Here is a 26,932-nt window from a genome sequence, read left to right as displayed (position 1 = left end):
CTTGGGAGAGGTTCTTTACCCCCTTTGCTCAAAAGCTGAAGGTAAATCTAAACATAAAGATGTCATCAGATTAATTCCCCACCGCCACCACCACCCCTTTCTGTCAGTTAGAGGACACTACTCCACTCCAGCATGGCCCACATTTGTACATGTACCTCCCACTCAATACCTTCCTCTACCTCCCCACCCCCTTTTTATATTTACAATCATGCAGCAGTCCCACACACAAGACAGGGGAAAGGAGGAATGGGGTCAGTCCATCAGGTAAATTGTAGTCCCCATGCTGGCTTCCCCTTTGCAAAGTGCCAAGTGGACAAGGGTGTGTGTGTGTGTATGCGCGTGCACACATGTGTGCACATGTGTGTGTCTGTGCATTTACTTGCTTGCATGCCAACAACATTATAGTCCTGTGGCTGTAGATGTGTGCCTGCTCACCTCTCCATTTCTCTGCAACCCAAAGTAAACACAAAGCTCTCCATCTTGCTGTTGTTCTTGAGCTTTACTTCAGTTGTCACATCACTATTAACAGAGTTGGAGCCCCAATGCTAGGTGGATTTAATACATACCTTCCTGGCAAAATGCCTACCTGAGAGTAAATAAAGTTGTGCCTGGGCCACCTCCTCAAGCGAGGAGGAGGACTCCACACATTCAACCCCTGCCCCTGGAGACTGGTGATGAGAGAACTAAATGGGAAAAGATCTTCATATTTATTTAGTGTAAAGAAAAAATACAGTCAAGGAAGGGGAATCCAAAAACTCAGTTGCCACAGATCATGAATGACATTGCAACCCAATGTAAGAGAGCTGCATTTTTGAGTTGCAGCTGCAAAATAAATGCACCATATAAAAGAGAATGGTACATAAAAGTAGACATTGAATTTGAAGTAACATTTAGCAGCTTAACTGCTGGGAAAATGTGCAGTAAACTGTTCATGCTGAAAAGCCTATATTCAGATTTCCAGATGGTACCTGGGATACCAGTAAATGGGTCCCAGAAAATCCTGGAAATATTTGTGAATTGGGATTAACTGGGAGTATCAAATACCAGCACTTGAAGGTTCCTAGGACTTTTTCTTCTTCCAGAATGTTTGTTGTCTTCTGGGATTTGATACCTTTCCAGGTTGATTTGCTTCAAGTTTTGGTTTTTGTTATCAAGTCACACCTCATTCAGGGGCCCATACAATTGGATCTCTTGGTTCAATTTACTTGAAATTTGAGGGTTACTTAAAGGACAGGCACCAGAAGCTCCATTGCCATTTTGGTACCAGTAGCTTTAAAAACAGCCCCCCAGCCTCCCATAAAGCTTTACCATAAGGAATAATGGAGTCAAAAATATCAGAATCCTGTCCCAAAAACCCAGATCCTAACACCAACCAATACTGAAACTGAGAATACCAATATTTGTCAACTGCCTGATATATGGAGCTGATGTAGTTGTTTATTTGCACATCCCTGTCCATCATATTGTTCCTGGAGGTCCCCTGTTCCCTCCAATCCACAGTTCAGAGGGCATTTGGGGTTGCAGTGGGAGCGGGGAAGTGAGAAATTCATATACACTGATGGAAATCCCTTCTGTCCATGAAAATCTTCCAGTTTTTCCAACACGTAGACTAAAGGTCAACAGTAGCTATCCTTTGATAAAGAACAACATTACTCTTCTCAAGATAGCTATATTTTTTGTTGTTGTAGGAATTGAAAAGACAGATGTTATTTGCACATTGCAGGGAAAGGGGTTTGGAAAGTTTCAGAGAAAACAGCTGCAGTGAGGAAAAAATTAGAAAGTATAAAAAAGTTTGATTCATTTTGATCTTTCAACATTCTTTGTAGTGTAAGGGGATTTTCTGTTTCCCAAAGCTCTCCTCACAAAGACTACACCCATTTGCAAGTATTCAAATGATGCAATCATGTACGTCATGCTTCTGTTCATCCAGTTATTAAAGGTAACACTTTAGTTAGCCATTACAAGCTATAATGGAAATCTCCACCTCAGTGGAGCAGTACAGCCTATAAAAGTTTTCTGACCATCTAATCCACAGACCAGTCAAACCAATTGGAACAAAGTAAGGGGCACTGAATATGGTATAAAACTCATTTGCAAAAATTACTTTCAGCGTATGTTTTGAATTGTGGAAATGTAGTGACACACGTTTAGGAAATTGCATGTTATTCTTTATGCAGCAGTTTTGTAAAGGGTGTAGCAGCCCAACTTGAAATATTCTGGGTTAATTAGTAAATGGTTTATACTAACTGACCAGAAGACAAAAACACCCCAGTTAATGGTCAAAGATCAGTTTCAAGAGAAGAAGCTTTCCACATAAAGCTTGTTAGTTGTTGCACATGAAGCTGTTGTTAAAGGCACAACTAAAATGAAAAGCTGACAAACTGATGCAGTGCTAAGTGATTTCCAGTGCAATGACTTCAGTGGATTTGACTTCAGTGGATTTAGAAAGGTATATAACCCTGCTTCGGATTCCCCTTTATTTTCTTACTCCATTTATACCCTGCTTTTCTCCCCAGTGGAGGCACAAGAGAACATAGATTGTTCCCCTTACATCCATTCTATCCACACGCAATAAGTGAGGTTGGTTAGGATGAGAGCGTGTGACTAGCTCAAGGTCACCCAGTAGGGTTGCCGGCTTGAGGTTCGGAAATACCTGGAGATTTTGGAAGGTGGAGCCTGAAAAGGTTGGGGTTTGGGGCATAACACTCCAGAGACCAACTTTCAAGATGGCCATATCCTCTAGGTAAACTGATCTCTGTAGCCTGGAGATCTGTTGTTAATAGCGGGAGATATCCAGTCACCACCTGGAGGCTGGCAACTCTATTGCCCAGCAAGCTTCTATGGCAGAGTAGGGATTGGAATTTGGGTCCCCCAGATTCTAATATGACACTGGATCCCCATGATGAAGGGGCCCTTTTCTTACCAAAGCAACTATCCCATCACCAGTTTTCTGTGCCATTGTCACTAGAAGTAGTAACGTCTCTTGTTCCCCATAGAATTGTTCATACTAACCTGGGATGGGCACTCGGAAAGTTTGGATAAAGTGATGGAGAGTTCTAACAGAAGCCAGAAAGGTGAGAGGCGACTAGCACTGGCATTGATAATGACTAAAAGGAAAGCTAGAAGCCTCTGTTTGTGGCTGGGGGAAAGAGGGGGGAAGAGAGAAAATAATGCTTTAAGAAGGAAAGGGTTAACTTTTTATATTATCAGACTGATTTAATAGTAGAAGGAGAAGATATGTTAGGAGCCTGTTTAGTTACATTCGTGATGATGTTATCTTAAATACTACAAAAAAAATGTCAGTCACCACTGTATCTGCCTCTGATTTACTTAAAGACTCTACGAGAACCCTGAACCTTGACATGAGCAACAGGCTTCCTCGGGAGGTGGTGGGTTCTCTTTGGAAATTTTTAAACAGAGGCTAGATAGCCATCTGATTGAGAGGCTGATTCTTTGAAGACAAAGGGGTGGCAGGTTACAGTAGGTGAGCGATTGGGATGTAAGTGTCCTGCTTAGTGCAGGGAGTTGGACTAGATGACCCGTGAGGTCCCTTCCAACTCTATGATTCTATGATTCTAAGAGCATTGCCGTGCCTTTCCCAAGCAAGGCTTTTCAGACACTGAAATTATCAACAGATTTTGCTTTCTCCCACATTGCAGGGCCCTCACAGGCAGCTATTCCATACAGAAGTTTCCATCAAAGCAAAGGGAACTTCTAGACTGCACAGGTGGCCCTGCATATGGCTGCCAGCTCTCAGTTGAGAAATACCAGATTTGCAGGGTGGAGCCTGGACAGAGCAGAGTTTAGGGACGAGCATGGTACAACCATGCTATAGAGTTCACCCTCCACTATTTTCCCTGAGGAAACTAAAGTCTGTCAGCTGGAAAGGGGGAGGTTAGCAACCCTACCCTCACGCTACTTCCCTCAAAGTACTTCTTGTATGTTGTCATTACCAAAAAATCAGGCATACTAACTACTTTTCCCTAGTGCAATGTTTGTTTTTTAAACAGCTGGATGAGAGATCTTTACAAGACAAAGCACTCTCCCTCACGGACCCTGCACTCATATGTAAAAGGACTCCCGTCTAAGCCAACTAAGCCTTAGGATGACATCATAAATCTCCAGATGCACTGTACTTGTTCAATGCCAGCCTATTGCCGAATCTTCATAGATGCATGAGTAGCCTTAGTTAGGATTGAGTTGGACAGCAACTCTAACATGACTTACATCCAGTTAAAAAGTGCTTTGTATGTAATTGGAGGCTTGCATTTCCAATCATCAAGTCAACAAACATTCCCACGCATGATGCCTTACCTTTGCGAAATGCATATGTTACGGCTAGGGTCCAGCATATCCAAATGATATTTTTTAACATCTTGACCTACAAATAATGAAAACACAAAATAAATCAAAAAGGACTCTAACATGGTTACAATAATGATTATAATTGTTAATACTTCTTCCAGTGATTACGTAAATTTATAAAATTTTAAGAGACAAAAAATGTTGCATTCAGGAATATAACGGGCGCTAGATTGCGGCGGGGGAAGAACTCTGAGGATGGCCTCTACCTCCCCCCAGGACCTGGAAAGGCTGCAGCTAGAGGCCCCCGGAAAGGGAACTCACCAGCAGGGGCAGCTGTCACGCAGCAGGGATCTGCAACCTCCAAGCCTCGGAAGGAAGTGGAAGGAGAAGGGGGTCATCAGGGGTGGGGGACAGGAGGTGATTGCCTGGCTGCTGGACAGCAGCCCTGAGTGGATGTTAAATGCTGAGTGCGACTTAAGCCATGAGACACGCTCCTCCTCCAAGGCCTTACAAGAAATATTAAGTGGAACAGATGGGCCATTCCACTGGCCTCACTCTAGTTCTTCTGCATTGGCTTAGCAATTGGGATTCCAGTTCTGACTATACAGTCCTAATAATCATTTAGCCATCAATAGTGCTACATGGATCTTGTTCTTGAGATTCTGAGAGCTCCATTGAAGCCTTAACGTCTCCTGACAACACCACCGATCAATCTTCCAGTTGCCCAACAACACACCAAAGTAATAATTTTGAAATACATCAACACGTGTCTTTGCGTTATTGTATTGCAAAGTAACTCCTGAAGTCTATCCAAAGGAATTTACCCCTGCTGTTGATTTGGTTTCTGTTTGTAGCATGCAGGTCTGCTGGGGAGGCAGGGTTTTTCTATGAATCAAATGACAAAATAGAAACCATATATGGAAGCTGATAACTTCATGTTAATAGCTGTCTCTTCTCACTCTGTGTAGTCAGCTGCCTTGCAGTAATGAAAAGTAGCATACATAGCCACTGGATATCATGAGAATGTCTTGAATCCACAGTTGTAAATGCTTGGGTGTCTTTAACCAATGTGCATTAAGTGCATGTAACTGCGCTGGAAAACAGCTCTATACATAACAGTAGGAGTCTTGATTGTCTTGGATTAAAGTCTCTTTGCAAAATTTCCAACAATATCAGAGGTCTAAAATGATTATTTAATGCAGGCTTTCTCAACCCTGGGGTTTCTTGACAGGGGAAGGGTTTCCTGAAGGGGTGGGAAGCCTGAAGAATGTTTCAGGGGTTTCTCAGTGGTAAAAATGTTGAGAAAAACTGATTTGATGACTTGGGGAATAGAGCAGCCAATCTGCAGGTGGGGGCTTGAGATGTCCTGGAATTACAACTCATCTCAAGATGCCAGTGATCAATTCTCCTGGAAAAAAATGGATGCTTTGGAGGGTGGACTGTATATCGTTATACATCTCCTTAAACCCACCCATACCCAAGATCTACCTCCAGATCTCCAGGAATTTTCCAGTTTAGGATTGGCACCCCTATCTGTGGAGCACTGAAAGGTGATAGATTAGTGCTAAGTAAAGCATTAAGATCACAAATCTGTTTCAGGTTTTTCGAAAGTATATATAGATAAAGCTTTTATTTCCAGAGATACAGAAGAGCTTCCCTTACATTGTAGAATTATAGAAGCATAGACTCATAGAGCCGGAAGGAGCAATACAGGCCATCTAGTTCAAACCCCCCATCCCATCCCCGCTCAATGCAGGATCAGCCTACAGCATCCATTGCATCTTTATGCAAAAGAGTCTAAGTAAGAAAACTGGACTTTAAATAAATATATAATTACAGACACCATTCAAAACTGTAATTGGACCCTGACCTGGATGGCCTAGGCTAGCTCGATCTCATCACATTTTGCATGCTAAGCAGGGACTGCCCTGGTCAGTGTTTGCACAGGAGACCCCCTAAGAAGATGCAGAGACAGACAATGGCAAATTATCTCTAAATGTCTCTTGCCTTGAAACGTGCTGAGGTTGCCAGAAACTGCTTGTGACCTGATGGCACCTACCATTTATGCATGTTTCCTCTACTCAGCTCTGAATGACTCAGGGAAGTATGCATAAAATTGCAGCCTACAGAACAATCCTAAGAAACTTTACTTAGCAGTACATCCCATTGAGCTCTATTTGATTTACTCTCTTGTAAGTGTGCTTAGGAAAGCAGCCAGCATCTTGAGTTTGATTGTTTCAAATGAATCTCTGAATTATGGCCTTGCCCATGGCTACACAGGCAAAAAAAAAAAAAGATAACTGAAAATGAGTTTAGCATACGGGAATTCTATTACACATCAAATGACTCTGTCCTAAACATCACAGAATCATAGGCTGTCTGGGATGCATTCCATCCTGGGAATCTTTTTTCTAAGGCACAGACTGGGACTTTTAAAATACAATTGTTTTGAAAAATATAACTGCGTCACACCCCTAATTTAAAGGGACCAGGAAGATTGCTGGGTGCATTCCTAAAATGCTATCCTCCTTTAATCCAACTGGTGGAAACTTAGTCATGAGTTCAAGGAGTTGCCAGAATGGGAACCTAGTGACCTGTTGGTATTAAGCTGAGATACTGCACCATCATGTACAAAAGAGGGTTTCCGTTTCTCAAAACAGTTGCCGCTTTAAGTCTTAATACAAACTTAACTAGATCAAAAAGTCATGTCAATAAACCAAATCTGAGGGCTGGTTTCCGAGTCAATTGCCGTGCATTCCTGTTATACCATACTCCCTTATTAGAAAAGTGCAATTTGCCATTCAGGGGTACAATTGTCAGTATTTCTTTACTACCTCCTACCATTAATTGCCAATGGCTGAAGGTCTCAAATGACAGTTTCTGGATGATGCTTCAGGATATCCCAACACTTTCACAGGGGAGCAACAAGCCTAGGCTAGCCAGCTTCTCCCTGGCAGAACTCCTTTGTGGACTATAGTTGCCTGACAAGCAGTCATGCATCATGTGAAACTTCTTCTACATTGTAGCGTATCTGGCTGGATACAGCTAAGTACTGACCAAGTTCCTCTCAACAGCTGTAAAAAGCAGGGGAAATGTGCCAATCCTAGCTAGCTGCAACCTAGAGCTGAACATTTAACTAGTTACCTACCAGGGAGCCAGTGAGAAACAGGAAAAGCTATTAAGAAAACCTCATCCACCATTGCTGCCCAGGAATCACCTGATCCATAACTCAACAGCTCAAGTTCCCAATGGAGTTTCAGAGTGGGGGATGGTAGGTGAATTTTCTCCAGACCAGGCTGCATTCTGGAGATTTCTGGTGGGGGGATCACTTGGGCATGACATTGGAGTCACTGTGGGTGGGCAGGTAGTTGTGAATTTCCTACATTGTACAGGGGGTTGGACTAGATGATCCTGGATATACCTTCCAATTCTATGAACTCCACACTGCCTCACCTGGGGCAGCCAGGTTTTTAGGGGGGGGGCTTGTTAGACATTAGACTGCCTGGCACTGTGCTGCTACCAGGCTCATTGGCACAGGATGGCTATGAGAGCATTCCTTAAAGGTAGATTCTCTGAGACACTGCTGTGTGCAGTTGAAATGTATTTGTGCAGTTGAAACATATTTATTCTGGTAGGTTAGATATAATAAACAGTGATACGCGTCGTTGAAATCAACCACTGAAAGTGGCATTTTTGCTTTGGCTTCATTCAAGATGGACCTTATAGAGTAGAGATATGTCCTTAAAAAGAGAGAGAAGGAGATACTGTGCATTTAGAAATGAGGTGGCGTATTGAGCCACACCGGCTGTCATTGTGGCATGTCCTTCCCAGCTGGAAGAAGTCTATCAGGTGGCCTGTGGCCAACTTTTGCTTGCGGCCTTCAGTGCAGTACATTGTTTTGCCACTCTTTGTCTGCCATTAGAATTCTCAAGTAAGTTAATCTCCAGTGGTTGCACTGAAAAGAAGGGGGGATTGATTCTCAGTTGAGTTCTTACTTCAGCTTTAATCGGATTTTAAAAACAGCAGGTCATGATCGGTCAGCTCAGTCTAGAACTTTTGCAGATTGGGCCCCCCAGGGGTTCGTCCTGTCTCCTATCTATATCTTGCTTGTATTATTTATTTATTTATTTATTTATTTATTTATTTATTTATTTATTATTTAGATTTATTTCCCGCCACTCCCCATAGGCTCGTGGCGGGTCACAATAGTCTTATCCCCATTAAAATACCCATTAAAAGACTTTAAAACAATCCCAACATGGTGGAAACTCTCATTATTCCCACCCCCTGCTATCAGAGCGGCAGGGAGGGTGGGGAGGAGATCTAACTTACCAGGAGGAGATCTAACTTACCAGAAGGAGATCTAACTTACTTGTGAAGTAATTCTCCAGATACAGAGGTTTCTACACTTTCTCCATTTTTTTTTTTTGGACAATGCAGAGCAAGAGTGCTTCCACCTTTTTGAGCCAGTGGACACCTTTTGGAATTTTGACATCAAGTGATGGTAGGATTGGTGTGTGGGGGGGGGGAGAAAATGGGGAAGGAGAGAAAATGGGCCCCTGAAGGCAACTTGGTGCTGCATTCACAGAATACATTTGAAAGCAAAATTTGAATACAGTTTGGGCTGTAGCCACTAGAGGTGTATGGAATACAGAGCGTACTAAACCACCCCCAGAGTCTCCCAGGGTGGGCCTTTTAGCAAAGTTTATTTGGGGGCTGAAGGAATCATTTGCTGCACAGATCCTGTTAAAGCCACCAGCCAAGCCTGCATCTTAGCTCTCTGAAACATGGATGACTTGATGCCCGGGGGAAGTAGTAGGAAAAGACTGAAAGTTTCAAGCTGTCTGGATGGCAAACACCAACATTACAGGAAACAGAATAATAGGTAGTCCTCCAATTAAAATCCACAGGCAATGCAAATAAAAAAGAACTAAAGAAAAATGAAAAGAATGAGAAAATAATGCAAAATGAAATGAAATGAATGTAAAAATAATTTTTAGCATGCAGACTTCTAAACATCAGCCAAACATTATACTCTGGCCCAACAGAAGAGAGACTGGTTGAGAAAGCTGATGTCTTGAAGAACATTGTGCTCCCCACTGATGGAGTTCAGCTGGCCCTCACTGACTCAGTTCCTAGGCATTATACCAGACCCAGAGTTATTTCCGGTGAAGCAAGTTAATGCAGCCACATAAAATGCTTTCTTCCATTTTCATTACATCCAGAAGCTTGGATCTCTCTACCTTGACACCCTAATAGTCATGTGGATCCATGCTACAGTAACTTTGACAGACTATAATAAGGCACTACACCACTCTTCCCTTAAAGCTAGTGTGTAAACTTCAGCAGGTTCAAATATCATTCTTAGTGTAGGGTTGCAAGCTCTGGATTGGGAAATACCTGGAGATTTGTGGGGTGGAGCTAAGAATAGGTGTAATTTGGGGGAGGGAGAGACCTCAGTGGAGTATAATGCTACATTCACCCTCCAAATCATCCCTTTTCTTCAGGAGAACTGATTTCTGTTGCCTGAAGATGAGCTGTGAAACCAGGGGGTCCGCAGATCCCACTTGAGGACCAGCATCCCAAAGACAGTTTTTGCTGGGAACTAAGCAGCATAGATCTAGTTTTAATTATGCTGATTTTAAACTGATGTACATCATGCTGATTATTAGTTTTGATTATTAGTTTTAAAAATTAAAAATGATTTATTTGTCATATGGCATGTGTGTAGTATACCCAGGAGTTCCTAGAAATATCTGGCAACTGGGCAAGAGATGTTTGAAGGTGGTTTGCCTTTGCCTGTCTTTGCATCATGACCCTAAGCAGGTCGACTCTGCTTAGCTTCTGGGATCTGATTCCATCAGGCTTGCCTGGAAGAGTTTAGGAAGATTCTTTTATAAGGAGAGCTTGCAGTCTATTACACTGTTCATTGTAGGCATTATCTTGGTTTCCTGACTTATCTGTTTTTGTAAACCATTTTTGCATTGTTTATGGTAATTTCATGGTTCAATTTTCTTTTTTTCTTTTTTTTTTTTGCATCATCTTTTGATTTTGTAATCCTAATCTTATGTCATTATTCCCTGGATGGTTTATGCATGTTCTCTGATGGCATTTAAAATATTTTGTAATTCAACTTGAGTCTCAGCAAGAAAATACTGAAGAATTATGCCCTAGAAAACACTGGATTTTTTTTTCATTACCAAATCTCCCACCATATCTGATACCATGAGGATTTTTCTTTCCATCTCAGTATATTGCACAGGTTGGCCAATATGTATTGAAATATCCTGATGAAGAAATATCCACTCAGAGACATGCTTTTTTCTGACTGGCAGCATGAAAATGGTGATGGAGCTTCCAATGGGTGAGTGAACAACCAGTCATCAATGTGGAGCAAATCAGAATTCCCACTTTCTTAGCCATACCACTATTCAAGGATAATAAACCAGTACTAAGATGTTTCAAACTGAACAGGTCTAAATTCAGGAACACCTGTGGCAGCAATGAAAAATGTACAGGCCTCAGGCCTGTAAGAACTGACATTTCCTGCCTTGGAATTGAAACACTGCTTCTATTTCCTCTGTGTTTCAAACCTTTCTTGTGGTAAACTTAGATGTAAGGAGACCTTTCTCCTTGCCCCACAGAAGATGTCCATTGCTTTAAAAGCCCCAGGAGATCACTTTTCAGTTAAAATAGAAGAGATTTTTCCTGACTCTGGATACAGGTTCTACTGTGATCAGAAACATAGAGTTGGAAGGGACCACACTGCAGAAAATTCACCACTACTCCCTTCCTACAGTCCCACAGTGACCTATTCAATGCCCAGAGGAAGACAAAAAGCTCCAGGATTCCTGATCAATGTGGCCTGGGGGAAAGTTCCCTCCTGACCCCAAAGTAGGGACTGACATTAACCTGAGCATGTAAAAAAAGTCCATGAGAGCTGAGCCTTTACTAAACCCTTCCTGCCCTACCTCTCATGCTTTGATTAAATTCACATTATCAACATTGCTGTTGGCCATCTAGCCATTACTTATAAAGCTGCAAAAGAAGGAAAGCCTACCACATCCCAAGGAAGCCCACTGATAAACTTCTCTAAATGTCAAGAAGTTCTTTCTAATGTTTAGTCAACAATTCTTTGATACAATTTCAATCCATGGGTTCCAGTCCAACCTTCTGGGGTAACAGAAAACAACTCTGCTCCATCCTCTACATGGCATTCCTTCAAATACTTGAAGATAGCTATCAGATCACCTCACAGTTGTCTCCTCTCCAGGCTAAACATATCCAACTCTTTCAGCCTTTCCTCAGAAGATGGTCTTCAGACCCTTCAGCATCTTAGTTGTTTTCCTCTGGATATGCTCCAGCTTGTCAACATCCGTCTTAAACTGCAGTGCCCAAACCAAATAGTACTCCAAGTAAAGTTTAATTGGAGCAGAGTAAAGCAATAGCATCACTTTGTGTGATGTGGACATTATACTTCTCCAATGCAGCCCAGAATGGCAATTGCCTTTTTAGTTACCATATCATAGTTCTTACTCATGTTTAGTGTATGGTCTACTAAGACCCTTAGATCCTTTCTGTATGTACTAGTGCTACAACAAGTCTCTCCATGCATTCAATTTTTCCTTACTAAATGCAGAACTCGGTTGAAATCATTTTTGTTCATGTTTGTCCAGATTTCCAGTAGGTCAAAATCATCCTGTATCTGAAATCTGTCTTCTACTGTATTTGTTACCCCTCCCAATTTTGTGTCATCTCTTCCTTCATCCAAGTCATTTATTAAGATGTTGAGCAACATAGGACCCAGGACAGATCCCTGAGCCACTCCTTTTTTCACTCCTCTTCAAGACGATGAAGAACCATTTACAAGCATGCTTTGGGCACAATCTGTCAACCAGTTACAAATCCAGCTATGATAATAGAATCCAAACCATGGGTTTTGCCAACTGATTAACAATAATCTTATGTAGAATCTTGTTAAAAAAAACCTTACTGAAATCAAGATAAACTGTGTCTACAGTATTCTCCCCATCCAGCAAGGCAGTAACTCCCAAAAGAAGGAAATAAGATTAGTCGGATACAGCATTTCTGAGGAGCCCATGATAGCTCTTAGTGATCATAGTCATCCTTTCTAAATGCTCATAGAATGACAGTTTGATAATTTGTTCTAAAACCTTTTCATATATAGATGACAAGCTGACAGGTATATAATTACTTGGATCCTCCTTTTTCTCCTTCTTAAAGATGGGGACAACACTTGCCTGCCTCCAGTCTTCTAGCATCTCACCTGTTCTCTCAAAAATAATGGGCAGAGCCTCTGAAATTACACCAACCAGCCATCGTTGAGTACCCTCAGATGCAATTCATTTTTTTTTGTTTATAATTGATTTTATAAACTGCCGTTCCCTGGTGTGCTCACGGCGGTTTACAATAATAAAAAGATAAAACACAATAAAATCCCATAACATCCCTTAATAAATACTATTGCAGCTACTAAGGCGGCAGGTGGGGGGGAGTTTTAATATACCATTCCAATGCCTATCCTAGGCTGCAGCTTCCTTCATAGAATCATAGAGTTGGAAGGGGCCATACAGGCCATCTAGTCCAACCCCCTGCTCAATGCAGGATCAGCCCTAAGCATCCTAAAGCATCCAAGAAAAGTGTGTATCCAACCTTTGCTTGAAGACTGCCAATGAGTGGGAGCTCACCACCTCCTTAGGCAGTCTATTCCACTGCTGAACTACTCTGACTGTGAAAAAAAATTTCCTTCCCTCATCATGTGTTGTCTCTGGCCAGGTTGCACACCATTGCCCTTGCAAAAGAAGACTGAGGCAAACTAGGAATTTAGTAGCTCTGCCATCTCTTCATCACCTCTTAAAATGTCACTTTCCTCTCTCCACAATAGGCCTACCACTTCCTAGTTCTTTTTTCATGCTCTGAAGATAACCAAAGAAAACTTCTTGCTAGCCTATGCTCACACTGAGTTATAACTTTTCTAATGCTCTCCCTACAAGCACTTGGCTATTTCTTGATATTCACCCCAGTTATATGGCCCTCCTTCCATTTCCTAAGCAAGACTTTTTAAATACTTTAATTAGAAAGCTTGTGATGGACTCAACTTAGCTTCTATAGGTTCCTCCCGTTTTTCCTTCTCATTGAAATTGTTTGTGATTCTACCTTCAATATATTTTAAGAAATTCCCACCCTTCTTGAACTCCTTTCTCCTTAAGTATTTCCGACCATGGAATTCCACCCAGCAAAATGCAAAAAATTGTCAAAATTACCTTTTCTAAAGTCTAATCTATGTAAGAAGTCTGACCTTCCCCTCCCCCAAACTGAGATAATGCTTTTTGTGATGTAATTAAGATATCTCACCTGAAGTGTTTTGTGTGGCATAAGTGCCACAGTTAGAAAATGAAAATTGCCTCAACTTCTAAGGAAGTAGACTAGTCTGCTAATGTGCTGCATTAATGAAAGCAGACAGCTGTAGTAACATTTGCCCTAGTAAATCTTCCAATTATGTATAGTCTTCATATTTAGCATCAGGTATCAGGTATCAGGATCCTTTTGCCTACTAGAATTTCTCTCACTCTGGGAAAGTTCAAGACAGATAAGTCATGTCTTGTATGCTCCAAAGCAGGTTTACTCAGAAGTAGATCCCACAGAGCCTTGTTTTCCAGCATCCCAAAACTCTGGTTCTTCACTCAAGGAAATGGAAAGGCCCCCTTCTGGATGCAAGAAGGAACAAGATACAAAGCAAATCCTTCCCTAAGTCATCTGTGATATAAATTGTTGCAACAGCCACCCACTATGATCATGCTTACTATTACTTATTAATCCTCAGTCATCTGCAATCATTTCTGACCATCTGGTAGACCATTAATTGCTTGACACTCATTATCTTCACCATAAAAAGAGCTGCTTAAAAATTCTACCCTGTACTTAATTTTGTTCATTTCATCACAAAACTGCCATTTGATTAACCGTTCTGTTGCTCACAGTTGGTTAATCTGGGTCTGTTCAATAAATCATTGTCACTTGATTAAGTTGTTAACTCTTTCCATGTTCTTGTAAGTACCAGCTGCCAGATCTCAAAATGATGACGACCATCAACAGCAAGTATATTCCATCCTTGCTTTTGTCTTTTAACACCAGGGTAACAATATTTCTACATGCAGACACCCCAGGAAACGTTTGCCTCACACTGAAAGTATTTTCTCATGTTGGAGTCCTGTTGAGATATTGCACACAAAAATGCACACTTTTCTAACTCTGACTTTTAAATTTCTGGCTTTTATGTTTTAATTATGCTTTTGAATGATGTTAGATGTTTTTTTCTGTTGCTATGGGTCTGCACTATGTCTTTAAAAAGGAAGGGTACATAAACAAATAAATAAATAACCATAATAAGCAGGGGGCCATGTTCTCTGATCCTGCTCAAGAAACCCCTGAATATCTGTGCCAGCAGGCAACATCAGGGAAAGGGTCAGCCTCTATGTCCTGTCACTGGACCTCCAAAAGAACTTGTTGGCCACTCTGTAAGACAGGGTGCTGGACTAGGTGGACCACTGGTCTGATCCAGCAGGACGGTCCTTATGCTTAGGATTGGTCTCTGTTTGCTACTTTGATGCTTATATATTGGCAGCTTCCTGTGTGGATATATATATATATATATATATAGGAAGGCTAAATCCACACTGGCTTGCCCTGCTATCTACAAATGAATGCCCCCCCAGCATGTTGCCCCTCCCCATCAAACTTCCCTTTACTGATAACACCCTGTCAGTCATGTATTGCAGCCAAACAGGGTTCAATGAATCTGCTTTGTTTCTCCCCCCCCCCCCCGCCCTGGAGTTGGCAAGTCCTGGGCAGACTGTGAAACAATGTATGGCTTAGACTAGAGGGTCAAATGCTGAGCAGGCCTGATACTGAAAATGATGGCAAAGAATTTTACAGGGTATTAATGATCCAATGCTTCCCTAAATAACTAAATCAATGAAGGAGAAAGAGACAACACGACAGGAGACAAACAAATGGGTGACTAAAAATATTAACTCAACCTTTCTGGGGATTTAAAAAAATATATTTTCATTAAATTTCCAAAAAAAGATCTTACTGCATTATACCTTTCATTTTGTAGGAATGGAAATCCAATCTGTCCATGTGCATTAGATGTTACTTTGATTTGTAGAGCCAGACAAAGTTTATGCCAATCTCTCTGCTGTACAGTTATAGCCAGAGTGGTGTAGTGGCAAAAGTTTCATATTAGGATCTGAGAGACCCAGGTTCGAATACCCACTCTGCTGTGGAAACTTGCTGTGTGATCTTGGGCCATCCACACATTCTCAGGCTAACCCACCTCACAGGAACTCAGAAGAATTGTGTTGTAAAATGGCACTGGGGCTCATTGAGCAGGAAGTGGAGAATTACTATTTAAATCTAAGTAAGTAAATGAACCTCTAATTTCACTTTTAACCCTTTAGACGCCAGCATATAGTCTGACTCCTCTTTTTCTGCAACTATCCTTTTGGCAATCTTTTATGTAGCAATGATGTATGAATTAGAATACAAACATTGCCGTCATACAAATCTAGACCTTAGCTTCATAGCAGCTTTTGAATGTCATCAAGCCTATTTATAACCACCCTCTTTCATAAAGTATGTGCCATTTTCCATTACCAGCACATTCTTTATTTAACCCAATAGAGTACCATACCTCCTTTGTGCTAGTTCACTGTGCCTGTACTGAGGCAACAGGAATAATTAGAGGGAAGAAACAGAAACCTAGATTCTACACTAGCTGCCTTCTACCCCATCATTCTTTTCCCTAGCCAAGAAGAACAACAAACGGATAAGAGACAATATTCTAATAGGTATGAAATGTTTTCTCCTGCACTGTAGGAACAGCCCTTTCTGGGGGGGGGGGGGGAGAAGACACAAAGGTTATTGTTCATGCTGTGAAGTGACCATAGTGTACTAGTTTCAAAAAGCAGATTCACCTGATTGCAAAACATCCAGTGATCTTGGATACGCTGAAGTTATTTTCTGGGCACAGTATAAAGTTCTGGTTTTAATCTTTCATGACCCAAGCAGCCTGAGTGCTGGTTATACTCTTAAGCAATTCTGAGGAAGACTTGTTTCAAAGCCCGGCTGTCATCTGCAGTCCCAGGTCTTCTCTAGTCAAAATTTCTTTAGCCCTTGTTCAAGGAACTTCGTCTAGCCAATTCTCTAACCACTTAGGAAAAACTTGTGAGAAAGGCTCTGCTTAAGAGGACTTTTCCTCTTCCAGAACCAAGCTGGAGCTGATTGATGACTATATATTGAATGGAAAGCTGCTAAGCTACTTACTTCCTTAGGCTGAACCCAGTCTGTTTTTCTGCTGGTGAAAAATGAAGGAATGGTTCTCCCTGACCACCAAGGAAGGTTGTGCTGAAGATCCTGCAAATCTGCATGGACAAAGCCATGTGGAATGGGGGCTGTAGGAAGGAAGGGCATCAGAGGAGACTGAGGAATACAGGCTGGCTGGATAGACATTCAGTGTTTGTATTTTCATAGACAGCTGTTTATGTGATGTCATTCCACTGTGTTGTATTTTTCCCCCTTGTAAACATGATTTTATGCTGAATGTTAATGGTTTTGGGAACCCTGACTAACATATTAGGCTAAGCATTTGAGAAAGAACACATTTGAAAAACACCCATTCTAGACAAAAGGCTACTGAATTTGCCAAGTCCAAAGTATTTTCACATTGAACCCCCCCCTCCCCATTCATTCACAGCTCATCAGGTGAGATACAAAGGAAGAAAGACTGGCCATTCAAGTGGAATAATTAGTTCCAGGGGAAGTCTCACTATTTGCATATCGCACAGACTCTTGCAGCCTCTGTAGTCCAAGGCCATTAGGATTGATGGGATTTCTATCTCAGTATATACTCCTGAATACACATTTGTATATAATCCACATTTGAAGCATTAATAGATGTTTTAGGCAACAAATCCCTAGTGTGTTATTTACCAAACAGGATATAGACAAGTGGCCTGAAGGATCTCTTCCCTAACTCCCCATTTTAAATATCTAACCCAGCCTTTTCCAACTTTTTTACAATTGAGAAATCCCTGAAACATTCTTCAGGCTTCAAGAAGTGCCAGAAGAGACATGATCATGCAGAATATGGTTGGGAAGCATAGCTGTGTACATGCCAACCCAGGGCCCCTCCCCGTCCCACCAATTCCCAGGCCCATCATTGGCCATTTTGGGAGCCAGGGGCGTCAACATGACCATATGTGGTCATATCACCTGATAATTAATTTTTAATATATTTTAATGTGTTAAACATTTAACTCCCACCCATTTGGGAAACCCTTCTAGGGCCATCAAGAAACACCAGGATTTCACAAAACCCTGGTTGCTGAATACTGAATTCTAACAGAGTGTTAAGAGCTTGCATGCTGGAGGGTTCAAGAGCTTGCATGCTGTTTTCTGTTATTTGGGTTGGTCCTAATAAGAGGTATTACATGGCTTTTTGTGGTGGTGGTGAAATTAGTTTTACTCTCTTTTTTAAAAAGATGGCAATAAGCATCTTTAGGTTTATATAATAAGTTTTCATATTCCACCCTTCCAGCACCAGATGAATGATTGCTAAATGTATGTTGTGTACACAAAGATCTAGGCTGTTCTCTGCATCCGATACCCTTGCACGTCAAGGTGTGTCTACATGAATGCTTAAATATGTACCATAAATATTTTACTGTTTAGGACATGCCCATTCTTCCCATATTAGAAGGCTGGCATGTTCAAACATGAACATTCAAACATGAAAGTTTGAGGCCAAGAGATCTTCATGGACTCCTTTTTCCTTAAACCTAGGAACAGGATTGCATTTCCCCTTCTACAAGGGTTGCTTCATGTGATCACTGCAGTACCTCTGATGCATGTCCCCATGATGACTGAAATAACATCTGTGGGGGAAATGCACATTTCCAAATCTACAGCAATGCCAGGCTCTAGGCATATGGTTGTTGCACCATTTTTGCAGGCATGTTGTGAAGCTCCCCTTCAGATGTTAAAGACACTCAATGAAAAGGGTGTGCATGACACCAACATCTTTTCTTCCCATTCTTTGTAAGGCAGCCCTAACCCACAAGTCCTGAAGCAGGTTATAAATTCACCTTCCTATATTGAGTCTGTACCAAGCACCCCAGCATGTGTATTAAAATTATAGTTAATACAATTAATTACAGTTAACCCCGGCCTCAGGTCTGCACACTCTGTATTATAACACAGAGAGAGCCAGCATGGTATAAGACTAGGAGCAGAGAGATCCAAGTTCATATCTTCATTTGGCCACAGAAGCTTGCTGGGTAACCAGTCACACACTTTCATCCTAACTTACCTCACATTCATGTTATGCAGATAAAGTGAAGGGGTAGATGTACACCACTTTGGATCCCATAGGGAAGAAAAGTGAGGTAGAAGTAATGCACAATAAACACCCTGATTCACGCTGTCTGTTCCTTGACTACACTCAAGCACACAGCAGCAGGCATAACATCAGTCCCCACCAAGTCCTGAACCTTGCCCCTGAAATGTCTTCTCTATAGGCGTTATTTTAGTACAATTCTTTACTGGGAAAAGTGGCCATTGAGAAACTCCCATACTGAGCTGTAAGAAATACTGCCAGGAAGGACAGTTGTGTCTGAGAATGCTGCAGCACTCAATCTGCATAAACCCCTGGTAGCTGTCTCCCACTGATGCTCCGTCTACCCAGGCACGTTAAGATTCCCAGAGTTCCTGGCCTGGCATCTCCGTCATCAGCAAGGATTACTGAGCAAATTATCTGGGTCAATGCATCTATGCTGACCCTGGCCATACTTGCCCTTACACTCCTCCCTATTGGGGAGGTTAACTGACCTCCTGTGATGTTTGCAGACTAAGACTTAAATCAATGCTAATGGCTAAAATCCTTCCATTTCCAAAGTCAGATTCTACATGGAAAATTGGGGGGGAGGGGCATAATAGGATTCATGTTACAGAACTACAACAGCGATTTATCCTTTGCCTTTTCAGATACTCTCCAGAACCACATTTCATAGAATCCTAAAGTTGGAAGGGATCTCCTGGGTCATCTAGTCTAACCCCCTGCAGAATGCAGGAATTTGGCAGTGCATACATTCTTTGTCCATAGTGCTGTTTTCTCTTCATCCCACCTAGGGGCCTCACTCTAGTTCCAGGACTGATGCTGCTGCTATGTTGTTTTTAACACCAAATGCTGTATTACATTTTAAAATATATTTTTGATTTTAAATCCATTTAATGAACTTTTTAATTATTGCTGATGTCATTAACATGATGCACAATGCCCTGAGCCGAGTAGGGTGTTAGGTAAATAAATAAATAAGAAGAGGATTTGGAGACGTGGAAGATGAGTACTTTGATTCCAACCATTAGTTGGAAGGGTAGGTCATCACAATACCTTGTGGTTTCCCAGACAGCTGCCCAGAGCAGCATTTGAAAGGGCTGGAGGCACACAGCTCTAGCTCAGTCAATGAATCTCAGAGATTCAAATAATGTTGACAATTGCCACAAAATAAGCCACACGTCCAGTGGTACCTTAAAAACTGACCACATTTATTCCAGCATGTGCTTTCATGAGGCAGAGCTCAATACATCAGGTGCATAGAATATAATTTCATTTGTAGTTGAAGTTAGAAGCAACAGAAGGCCAAGAGTGAGGAGATGTCACAGAGGCCTTTTTGAAACTATTCAGAGTGCCAAAGGACTACTTGTCATTACAGAAGATGGGCAGAATCAACACAAAACTTAATGAAGATGCAATGTGAAACATGATGTGTACGTATAAGGTGGTGTCAAATCACAGATGACTTATGGTGATCCATAGAGGTAAAAGACATTCAAGAGGTGGTTGGCTACTGCCTGTCCCTGCATCACAACCCTGGTATTCCTTGGAGGTCTCCTGCTTAAGTTTCCCAGGACTGACAAGATTGGGCTGGCCTGGGCTATCCGGGTCAGGGTATGAAACACAATAAGCAAAACTAATGAACAGATGTAATGGCTGGGTCCTGCTGAGCTAGGAGGTCCAACAGCAGCAAGGAAAGCCAAGACTTTGCTCAAGCCAGGAACATAGATAAATTTCCTGAGTCTCCTAATTTGGCAGCTTCCATCTACATCTCCAGATGCCTTTCAGCACTGGGAGGTAAAGGATATGCAGCTCTGGGATTTGGTAATGGGAGAAATGTGGTCAAAGGAAATTCACAGGGAAATTAGTGGCAAGGATGGGGCAGGAGGTAGCAATCTGCTTGTTACAGTCTTTGTTACAGGATTTGGGACTATGCAGGTAGGCACCTAAAGGACGATGGTTGAGACCTGACAGCACTTTTCACCACCAAGGGAAATAAGAAATGTTGTGAGTGTCATATATATAAATTTTCAAGGATGACAAGATATCTATGATCTGCACCATGCAGATTCAGAAAGGTTAGGGAAAAGGTGGTCTCTTTTTAATTGTTACTATTAACATACCTTATACACAATTTTTTAGGATAATTCACATTTCTAGGAACACAATCATTCCACAGGGGGAAGGGGGGAAGGAGAGATAGCCTTGTCGATTTGATAGTCTGGGTGTATATGCCAGTAATTTATAAAGACAATTTATGAGCAAAAGAGGCCAAAGGCATGCTCTCCAATCTTGCATGAACCCAGAAATGTGTCTATTTCTACAGTGACCAGTGCTTTATGGAGCCATTCCTGAGGCATGTGATGGAACAATCTCTCCATCTGGGGCAACTTATTCCTGATGCAATTTAAAAATGTATTATTAATTGCTTTATAATAAGTTGACAATCGACCCCCAAATAATTGAGTAGAACCAGTAGGGGATCAAGAGGTATCTGGAAGCCATTTACAGCAGCTGGCCTCTTTCTTACAAGTCAAAGCTGGCCCGTGCTCAACTGGCCTACTCCCCTTCCCTTGGACGAAAATTTCAGACCGTGAAACTACAAGAAACATATGGCAGAGGTTTCCTATCCAAGCAGACCCGGCCCTGCTCTGGGACTTTCGGCTTGAGCCTGTTGAAAGAACACCGGGCCGCACTGGGGCAGCCCCCTTCCCCCAACCCCACTGCTTGTTCATCCATAGAGAGAGGTTGCTTGAGAAAACGACTCTTCCTCGCACTGGGCCTTGTGAAGTCAGCCCCCGCCCCCTTCAGCATTGCGGGGACCTCCAGGCTCCTCCTCGCCGGAGCCCACAAGGCGACGGGCAGCTCCCAAGGAAGCTAGCTCTGTCCCAACGAGACCACAGGCACGCTGCAAAGCGGGCCACGGTCACCAAGATGCCGCGACATCGCCCGACCAGCGCTTCCCCGGCGCTCGGCCGCTTCCTTGCCCTCTGCAGCCTGATCGGGGCTTTAAAAGCAAGAGGCCCCGGGCGGCCCACTCCTTCCCGAGGCGCCTGCTACCCTCCCCCCCCCCCGCCCGCCCGCCCGCCCGCCCGCCCGCCCTCGGGACACGAAAAGCGCCGGGCCAAGCCTTCCTACGCCTCCGACTGCAAAGGCGCGAGGCCGCCGCCCGGCGGAAACCCCCCCCCCCGGCCACGTGGCTGGGGAAGAGACGGACCTCCCAGGCGCCTTCGTCGCGCCCGCCCCCGGCAACGCTGGAAAGCGCGACGCGCCCGCGGCGACTGCTTTCTCCCCACCGAAGGGAAGGGGTGGAGCGGCTCCTCTGCGAGCCTTTGGAGGAAATCCCCCACCCCCTGCCGGAGCTGAGTCACAGCAGACGGCGGGGAGCTCTGGCCTTCGGGTCTCCGGCGGGGAACGCAGCCGTGGAGCGCGTAGCAGGGGTAGCCAAACCGCGGCCCTCCAGATGTCATGGACTACAAATCCCATGAGCCCCTGCTAGCATTTGCTGGCCGGGGCTCATGGGAATTGTAGTCCATGCACATCTGGAGGGCCGCAGTTTGACTACCCGTGGCGTAGAGGCTGCAGGGCTGTGCCGCGCTTCGCTGCTCGCTTTGCCTTTACGCGCGGCGCCAGGAGACGCGGCTGAGATCCATCCCGAGGCAAAGATGAAAAGAGCAGCAGCCCTTCCTAGTCTCTTGGCAAGGAGCGCTTGGGGTCTGAGCCGGTCGGGGCACGTGTCTTCCCGACTACACGTTGGCGTGACAAGTCAAGGGAGGCGTGGAGGCGAATCCAGACCTTTCCCTTAGCTACGGAACGGGCGGGGGCGGAGCCATTCGTTTCTTTCATTTTAAGGAATAGAAGTTCTCGAGGACTCTGGTCCTTAACTCGAAAGCACCTAAAACTCAGCAAGGATTTCTGTCCTAGGGCGGCGGGTGGGACACTCAAGTAACGCAGGATGAAAAATAGTGAGGCAGTAGCCGACGTTCAAGGCAGTGCGAAAGTCACGCCCTCTTTTTTGGGAAGTCCAGAGCCTAATTCTCAAGGCGTGGAAAAGACTGCGGACAGAGGTCGTTTCCGCACGTGCGCGCGCGCTTATCTCGACTGCGGTGTGGAGCACCGATGTATCCGAAAACCTGCTACTCACATGCCAGCTACACCCTTAATGCCGCAGGTGACGAAGAACATACACGTGTGGGCAATGAATGCATCTTGACTGGCCGCTAAACTCTGGCATCTTAACGTCTAGCCACTAAAAACAAAGGCCGTCCTCTAAGCCAGAAAAGAAAATGTATGGAAGGATTGATAAGGCGCATAAACTCGACGTTTTACAATAAATACAACACCCATACAATTACTGCACTCCAATCTCCTTTTGGTACTTGGATTTTACATTACTAAGGGGAAAGATACATAGAGATCCTCTCGGGGGGGGGGGAGGATGCTGAAGTAAAGAAGTGGTCCTCATAAAAGGAGGCAAGAAAACCCCGTAAGCATCCCAGAAGGTGATCCGTTAGCATGCCATCATTCGGTATTGTATCAAAACCTCCTGGGCAATATTAATATTTTGTTTCTCATTTCCCTGGGGTGGAGTTCAACCCCCACCCCTATGAGTGACGCTCGCTCGGGTTCTCCCCGCTTCTCTTTCAAGGTGTCCCCAATTCGTCCGGCAGGGGGAGCAGAGGGTCTATCCAAAGCAGTCCGGCGCTTCTGAGGGCTTCGAAACGCTTGGCTGCTCCGCTTTCCCTCGTGCCGGAGAACTAGCACCGATCGGAGCTTGCGAGGAGGCAGCGAGCGACGGACGCCCCTCTCGTGCAGCCCGTGCGTTTCTCAGCGGGGAAGAGGAGAGGAAGACTTTCTCGCGTTGCCTACCCGCAAACTTCTTTTAGGGTTGTACGAAATACCCTGCCTGCCTGCCTGCCGGGGAAAGAGATTGTATCTCGGAGTCTGGGAGGAGGGCGCTCAACGCTTTCTATTGTTCCCTACCCTCTTCTGTCCTGTTCCACTTTTTTTTAAAGCCCACTAAAGAGACCTCCTCCTCTGTTCTCCAAGGGGGGAGGGGGGGCTGAAAGAGAGCAGCCGGGGAGGAAAGACATTCCCTGCAGAGAGGAGGGAAAGGAGGACGACACGGACTTTTCTCGCCACCGCGAAATCCTGCCCCACCCCCGGGGACATTTTCGAGCCCGCCAGAGGGTCCGAATCTTGGAAGTTTCACAGCGCTCCGGATGTGTCGCTTCTTGCGGAGAGGATCGCTCGGAGCGGAGCTGCTCTCCCAGGCAGAAACTTCCTCGCAGACCCGGGAGGGGGGGAGTTGAGCAAATACTCTCCCCCACCCCACCATCGGCATTATGCCGAAGCAGACTAAACAACGCTCTGCAGTCTTGCAACAAACATATCGCCCCCCCCCCCCGCCACCACACCCACCTCACTTTTTCCATGTTGCGCTCGCGTCTCTCTGGCCAAGTGTTACTCAGCACGGCAAGGAGAGCGCCCCCCCCCCCCCGCCACAGGACTTTTGCAATCTGGATCAGTAGGTCAATTTCTCCCCTAGGGGAGAGGGGGAGGCGGGTCACGAGGGGGCTTCCTGATCCCCTGCGAATAGTTCGGGTCTGAAATCTGGGTCGGAGGATAGATAGATAGATAGATAGATAGATAGATAGATAGATAGATAGATAGATAGATAGATAGATAGATAGATAGATAGATAGATAGATAGATAGATAGATAGATAGATAGATAGATAGATTCCACAGCACTGACCATTCCAACTTTCAAACCGTCTTGGAAGTTGACCCAGAAGAATCCCTTCAAAGGAGAAACTGGATTTCGCTCCCCCAAACGCCTCTGCTTTTTATGACCCTCTTTTCTACAAAAGGGGCCATTTCCTCCTCCCCCTCCCTCCCTCCCTCCCTCCCTGTTAAGACGACGCGGGGGGGGGGGTTGTGGGAGCGTGGAAGGCGAAGCAGGGACCTGTCCCGCAAGACTAGTTGAAGCCGGCTGGGGAGGGGGGCGGCAGTGGACCCCGGGCAGGGGGCGTCGGGGTGGGCTGTTCCCACCCTCCGCGCTCTTTCACTCCGCTGGCCAGCGAGGGCACTTGGAGGGCTCCCCCTGAGCCGCCCACTCCCCCGGCTCCCCAAGGAGAAAGGCCCGCGGTCGTCGAGGCGTCGGAGCAGCCTGGAGGGCAGCCGCCCCTGGCCCCGCTGAGCCCCTTCAGCCGCCGGGCTCCGGCTGGGCTTTGTGCCTCGCAGCCCGTACAAAGCCTTGCGCCCGGCCATTAACCGCTTGCGAGCCGCCCCGTTCCGTTCCCTCTCCACCTGGCCTCCCAGTCACGAACTCCGGCCACACACGTCCCGCCCGGCCGCCCTCCGTCCCACTCTTCTTTGTTCTCCCCCCGCCCCCTCCGCGGACTCCCCGATTTGGCAGCCTCCGCCACCCTCCACTGGGGCTATTGTTAAGGCACCGGGGGGAGGATGGGGAGATGTCTTCCTGCCCCCTCCCTCGCCAGGTCGCCCAACTCTTTGTCTGGCAGGTAGGCGCCGCGCCCGGCAGCCCTAGGTGAGCTTCGCCCGCCCCCCCCCCCCTCGCGGGAGCCGCCAGCAGCGAGCGAAGGGCCAGGCATCGTTACCTTGGCGAGCAGCCGCCTGCAGGGCGAGCGGCCGAAGCGAGCGGGCCAGGAGCGACTGGCCGCCTGCGGCTAATCCCGAAGTCTCCGGCGGCGAGGCTCGGCCGCGCTTGGCACCTGACGGCCGTCTACGAAGCAGCACCCAGCCGCCCGCGCCGCTGCAAGTTCACACGCGGGCTCCACCACCCACCCACCATCGTTATATCATTGTACCGTCAGCGCTCCAGAGGAGGGGCCCTGCCCTGCCTCCGCGAGAGGAGGGCTCATGTGCGCGCCGGCGATGGCCCGAGCCCCGCGCCGAAGGGGGGCCAGGAGAGCGCCGCCGCCCCCCACCCCGAGCCCGCCACCTTCCTCCCCGCCCTGCAGAAGCCCCGGCCCGGCCTCGAGGGGAGTGCCTGCGCTCCCGCACGCCTTGCCGGCCCCAAGCGGCGCCGTCGGGGGAGGGGGGGGGGAGAGCCGGCAGGGAAAGAGTGTGCCGCCTCTTTTCTTTGCATTGTTACTTGAGGGGCATGGAAGAACACGGCAGAGACCCAAGGGAGGAATGGCTCCAAAATGCCCTGCCGGCACCCTGACCCCGGTGCTTTCCAGGGCTGGACCCCTAGCTGCAGAGGAACAGGGGAATGGGGGTCACAATGCTGACTCCAGGTAGAAGCCTTTATCTCCCCCCTCCCCCCCCCCAAAAAAAAAGAATGACTAACAACCACTCCTTGATATGAGCAAATGTCAGTACCGTCAACAGCACAACCCCCTGGCAAGTCCACTGTCCCTTTCTTTCCCCTGGCCCATAGTATTCCATAGGGTGCCTTCATCTATATAAGCCCATCTGGGGTCTGTTTCTTGATGTGGTGCCAATAGTGGCATAGAATGGGGGGGGGGGATCAGAGAGTTTCAGAGACTTGGGGGGGGGGTTAAGAAAAGACCAATAGAGAACTTGTTGCTGTAGATAGGTTGTATGATACATTGCACCAAGGAGATCACTCTGCTGACATGGTCACTGGCTTAGGTGGTCATCAGCAACAGGCCTGCAGTTCAGTCAAGGAGCCGCCAAGGAGCTGAAATTTGTTATCAGTGGCCTCTTAACAGTCCTTGGGAGTGGGACTGAGCCTTGATTGCTAAAGTATACCTCTAAATGCCAGCTTCTAGTCAAGCCAACAATAGGTTTTGCCCTGTGTTCCTCGTTTTTGGCCTTTCAGGATTTATGGTTGACACTGTGGAAAAGAAGCTGGATGAGATAGACCATTGATCCAGCAGAGTTTTTCCTATATGCTTGGTTAGCAATAAAAACCCAGGGAGCATGACTTCAATCCAAGCCCATATAAGATTGTCCAATAAATCTTATTGGTTGAGGGACACTCTTGCAAAAATCAAAATGCTTAAATCAGTTTCAGAATTTCTGACATTTCTGTAGTGACACTGCAATCTGCCTGGATTATGACTGTTCAGAGAGTCAGGGTCAGGAGTCAGGCATCCCAACAAAGACTCCAGAGTATGGTGGTCCAGCATTATTAATCCTTGGGCCAGTCACAGTGCTCTCAGAGCTCACTCAGCCTCACCTACCTCACAAGGTGCCTTATGGAGAGAGGAAGGCTAGG

General features: G+C 45.3%; 1 protein-coding gene and 1 long non-coding RNA gene across 6 annotated transcripts in view; one reads left to right on the top strand and one right to left on the bottom strand.

The window, feature by feature from the left end:
* VCAN (versican) overlaps positions 1 to 25,622 on the bottom strand; it is a 139,888-nt gene extending 114,266 nt beyond the window's left edge. For 3 of the 5 annotated variants that reach the window (XM_077347531.1, XM_077347538.1, XM_077347537.1), the window contains exons 1-2: positions 25,554 to 25,622; positions 4,315 to 4,381 (exon numbers count right to left, since the gene is read on the bottom strand). In XM_077347531.1, the coding sequence (XP_077203646.1) occupies positions 4,315 to 4,381; positions 25,554 to 25,607 (121 nt within the window). In that variant the 5' untranslated portion in view covers positions 25,608 to 25,622. Of the gene's footprint in view, positions 1 to 4,314; positions 4,382 to 24,478; positions 24,547 to 25,343 lie in introns of those variants that run through there. The other 2 variants (XM_077347533.1, XM_077347532.1) reach the window with 2 other exon arrangements.
* LOC143842405 (uncharacterized) lies at positions 2,307 to 4,424 on the top strand. The gene is made up of 3 exons (XR_013233084.1): positions 2,307 to 2,449; positions 2,997 to 3,074; positions 4,011 to 4,424. It is a non-coding gene; the product is annotated as an uncharacterized LOC143842405 (long non-coding RNA).
* Positions 25,623 to 26,932: the final 1,310 nt, after the last annotated feature.

Source organism: Paroedura picta, chromosome 7 (assembly GCF_049243985.1).
Source record: "Paroedura picta isolate Pp20150507F chromosome 7, Ppicta_v3.0, whole genome shotgun sequence".
In the NCBI taxonomy this organism is placed as follows: domain Eukaryota; kingdom Metazoa; phylum Chordata; class Lepidosauria; order Squamata; family Gekkonidae; genus Paroedura; species Paroedura picta.
This window is presented reverse-complemented; position numbering and strand designations above follow the sequence as displayed.